Source organism: Cryptotermes secundus, unplaced genomic scaffold (assembly GCF_002891405.2).
Source record: "Cryptotermes secundus unplaced genomic scaffold, Csec_1.0 scaffold655, whole genome shotgun sequence".
NCBI lineage: Eukaryota > Metazoa > Arthropoda > Insecta > Blattodea > Kalotermitidae > Cryptotermes > Cryptotermes secundus.
In genome coordinates, this window is record NW_019726234.1 from 1,223,420 (window position 1) to 1,228,152 (window position 4,733).

Sequence of the window (4,733 nt, forward strand, 5' to 3'; positions counted from 1 at the left end):
CGAATATTTGTGATAATGTATTAATTTGGCTATTTAAATATCACTATGAATTTCAGTTGGAAATAAAACTTACATTAACAACACTGTGCATTACTACTAGAAGAAACAATATACTTTATTTACAAAAATTTGTCACTTTATCTTATAAAACTGAGCAATATTCCAACTATCATATATATAACAAAAACAAGTAGCTATATAACGCATTTAGTAACTCCCTTGAATTTGCACAATAAACTATCTACATAAAAATCACACTGTACAAAGAGCTATATAAACATTAAGAGTTAATCTCGGTTACGTAGATATAGAGAGAACTGTTTCAAAAGGGGCTGAGCTTATCATGTGCGTTAAGCATCAGTACTAATTAATTGAACCAATACGTAGCAGTAATATTCGTGCACCGAGTGAAAAGAGAAAAAATCAGGAAGTCACTATTTCGCTCACAAGTGTTCTTTCTATTCCAGCATTGAAGTCTCTTTTCACTTCGTGTCTCCTCGAAACTATACTTTCAAATGCATTCACACAACTTGCTTCCACTTAATTTATCTCGATACGTAACGTTACTTTGACAAACTTATGAGCAATTATGGATCACTAGACTCAATATGCATTCGAATAATTACATTTCCTTGAAGTTATCACACCGGTAAAGTCCATACAGTTCAGCTATGTAGTTGAGGTAATGTCTGCAGATGACTCTAATTATAGTTTTGAGACATTTTAGTCACACGTCACACAAATTTTATCACGTCACTGGAGTAAGTCGTTTAAAGCTGTGATGTACGTCTGAGCCATTTGAAGTGTCTCAAATTTTGAGAGTTGACGGTCGTTTCCTAGCGATGGGAGATGTGTACGAAGACGGTCGAAAGCTTTGTTTAAATTCTGCATGCGGCGTCGTTCTCGAGCATTTGCAGCGAGGCGTCTCTTTTTCATAATGACTGGGCTCACCAGTTTGTTGCTAGAGCGTCGCTTTATTTTATGCTGATGTTTTCCATTTTCTTCCTGCCGTATGTCATCGGGACATGACGATTCGTCTCCACTGTCTTGCATGAGACTATCATTATCGAAGTCATCACACTCATTGTCAACAATGTCATCTCTGGTACTATCGAAATCTTCAGTCTTCTCTTTCAAACATACACTGCCTTTCTTTTCGTCAATGTCCTTCAACGTCCTTTGAATGGTGTTAGATACTACAACACTTCTCCTATTCTGCCCCTTACTCTTCTTTGTATCTTTTGCAGCCTCCATTGTTGAAGAAGGTAGAGCATTGTTGTTGACATTCTCATCGATCACCATCCTGTGGTAGGACCTGTACTCGTACACGTTACTGATATGTGATATTGAAGATCCCCTGAACGTGTTGTTCTGCAACGATGTATACTGCTTAGTATTTTCTATGCCAAATTTATGGAGCACTGGCAAGTGACTATGTTGGTCCATTATATCGGATGTGGGACTAGCAGAACGGAAACTGTCTGGGCTCGGAGTGTGACAGCCGTCAGAGAGGTTATCGAAACTTCTATGATGCAGGTTAGATGAAGATAAAGAACTCTTCAAAATATTTGGTGTTGTTTTGATTGGCGGGGAATGTGTAGCTGGATGTGTGAAAGGCAAAGGTGAAGTTGATGTCAGTGAGGACGAAATAAAGGGAGTAGAGGTTTCCGAGCTCAAATGTGGCAACACGTATGCCTGTGCAGGTTGGTGAAGGGTAGGAGATGGTGGAAGAACTGCAGATTCTGTAGACGTTGTTACGAAGCTGGATGTATCACTGTTGTCTTTATTACCGCATAGGTATATATAACGAAACATATCGGTTGCAGCAGCCATCACAAAACGAAGTACTCCTGCAATCTGTATCACTTAGTATCTCGAGTAATACATTAAAAAGAATCTCAGTTTACTTCCATCAACGTTTTCGATAAGAACTGTAAGAATAGTTTAAATAAAGCATAATTAACCCGTCAAACTTTGAGTAACAATCCAGCCACAGTACGGTTACACTGTCCCTGAATACAGCTGACAATCGCACAAACTACCACGTGGTTCCGAGAGGAAGAGCACAAACCACACCAGCGTTACCCAACTGCCGGCTGACACGGCACTAAGCCTATAAGCAACCTGTTATAGCATTTTATATCATCTTGGTGTATTTCTTCCTCTGTAGCCTGTATGGAAGCATAAAATCCATCCCCCCTTCATTCGCTTAGTTTTCAGCCCTCTGGGGTCCTTACAACAGCGCGTGCCTTCTAACCAATTAAAACTTGCTGCCATGGTCACGTGACCAGAGTACCAGCGAGGGACACGGGGGGCGCCCACGGCTACCACAGCTACTAGAATGAAATGTGTGCCCGACCGGAAAGGTGGAGAGGAAGGAGGAGTTTCCTACCTGTTGTATGTGTTGTACTTTTTGTGGTTACGGCGGCTGCCCGACCGGCCGGAACTGTCAGAACTGGCGCCTTTCGGCAGCGCGTTGCGCTACAGCATCCGCAGTCGCAAAATATGCAAATGTATTTCGGGAATTTAGCAATTAGACCATTGTCTGCAGTTACTGGTCTCGGAGTCTGAACCCACTTTATTATTTACATCTTCAGAAACCTCGCCAGGGGCTGTAGGGACTCCAAGGAGTAATAGAGCGACTGAATTATTATTCACAAATACAGGCAAGTTACAAAATGAACCCTTGCTTTAGAATTCTAAAATGTCTTAATCGTTCATTTTCTCTAATATTTATGAATTATTTCACAAACGTTGCTACAAGATCGAATAATTTCACCCGACTGGCAATCTTCTTGCATGCAATTGTGTAATTCAGCTAATCTTTTGCTTAAAATATGAAAGTTATAGATCTATCTATCTATCTATCTATCTATCTATCTATCTATCTATCTATCTATCTATCTATCTATCTATATGTCTGTCTGTCTGTCTGTCTATCTTTCAACATGAATAAAAGTGGTTACTGCACTGACCCCAGTAACTTGTTTAGGATGATTGCAGAATAGAACAAATAATTTGTGGGTAAAATTGTGTCCACATATTGTGGACAACTGGTCACTGTTGTTTATTGGTTCAGCAATTCTATTGTTATCTCATCAGCTAAGATACTTTGCAACAGAAGAATGTACAAGTATGATGACTTGTATTCTGAAGCTGTCACTGGAAATCTACCACTGATGTCTAACACATGATATATGAAAAGAGATCTTTCCATTCAGTAGCTGAATCATTTTTTAAATAACATCAGGGCAATAGAAACTGACCCATTGCTAGTTGTTTTTGGCAAACACATTCCATTGCAGCCTGGAAGCAGTAATATTCTACAGAGAGAACAATGTAACTATGTTAAGCCTTCCTTCTCATGGATCACACAAGCTTCAGTCTCTGTGCTTTAGCTCTTTTGAGCCCTTGAAATTGGCATACATACGAAATCTGGCAAATGAACCAGTACCACAAAGGAATGTCATTTGCTTTTATAAAAGAACTGAGGGTAGCCAAACTAGGTAAAGTTGAGAACAGCTTCAGAGACCATGGTATTTTTTCCTTTAGTCCTGCACACGTTTCATTTTGTTTTGAACACTGTTGAGAAAGAAGCAGTGTAATTGCAGCATTACAAGAGGATGAGGTATTGCCAAAATTGTCAGCCCGAACTAATGATACTGCATCTGTAAATATCCCTGCCTGCTGTATGCCATTCCACACTGAAAGTACATGCATTTCTAACAACCAAGTTCCCTCAAATTCAAGCAGATATGAGCAAGAAAATAGAGGTGCAGATTTGTCAGAAAATCCTAATAGAAAGTCTGCAGAAGAAAGTGTTCGAGAAAATGCTACCGAAGAGATGGAGAAGACTATGGTATGCAGAAGGAACGTTGCAGAAATACACCAGTCTGGCGAAACTCTTTCCTTTGTGATTAATGTTATGAACAAAGAATGACTGTACTGGTGAGGACCAGCAGCAATTTACCCAACCCTGGCAGTAGTAGTTGCATGGATCCCAGAGTCTAAAGACAGAAAAATATGGTCTCTACTCCCGTGGAACCCAGAACTAAGATTGACTGTGCTGACAAGTATCAGCAGCAATTTACCCAGAACTGAAATCAGAAGTCGTGAGATGGATGAATATGGCCATGAGTTCCACGGGACCTGAAACCAAGAATGGCTGTGCTGGTGAAGATCAGCAGCAATTTACCAAAAACCGAAAATGAAACCCAGAATGACTGTACTGGCAAAATCCAGCAGCAGTTTAGCAGATCAGAGTTGTTTCAAGTGGTCAGTCAGAAAAGGTAACGCAAATATTCAACAAAGAAAATTTTAATCATGAAGTTATGCAGGTATCAGATGAAGAGAGGCTATACAGAATTCTGTGGTATAATCTGGATGTGATTAGTGCATTAATTAATAGGAAAACATGAAATGAGCAAGTTTTCATGAATTGAAAGAAGGGACATTTAAGAAACAGAATCAATGAGATGGAAAAAATAAGAATAAAAATATAAATTTTTATTGAGGCTTAAATGAATTTGAAGAGTGTTCTATGCAGTGACATAAGAAGGCAGTCCTTTTCAGTGACACAGATCAAACTGAAACCATACAGTGCCATTGTGTGAAACCTGAATCTTATTTTTATGTGATATGAAGCATATGTAGCTTAGCTGAAATTTAAGGGACCTGTGTATATTGTATTCTTTAGAATTGTACACAACTAATCCTGCATTTTCTCAAGTTTA

At 39.2% G+C, this 4,733-nt stretch overlaps 1 protein-coding gene across 1 annotated transcript; it reads right to left on the bottom strand.

Annotated features, from left to right (window-relative positions):
* Positions 1-202: 202 nt before the first annotated feature.
* On the bottom strand, positions 203-2,079 carry LOC111864058 (protein atonal). Its single transcript, XM_023851032.2, has one exon. The coding sequence runs from the start codon at positions 1,831-1,833 to the stop codon at positions 754-756; it is 1,080 nt and encodes a 359-aa protein (XP_023706800.1). The 5' UTR covers positions 1,834-2,079; the 3' UTR covers positions 203-753.
* Between the last annotated feature and the right edge of the window lie 2,654 nt (positions 2,080-4,733).

What these genes read in the sequence shown, in the direction of transcription:
- LOC111864058 (XM_023851032.2), bottom strand. Translation starts at nt 1,833, where the DNA reads ATGGCTGCTGCAACCGATATGTTTCGTTATATATACCTATGCGGTAAT.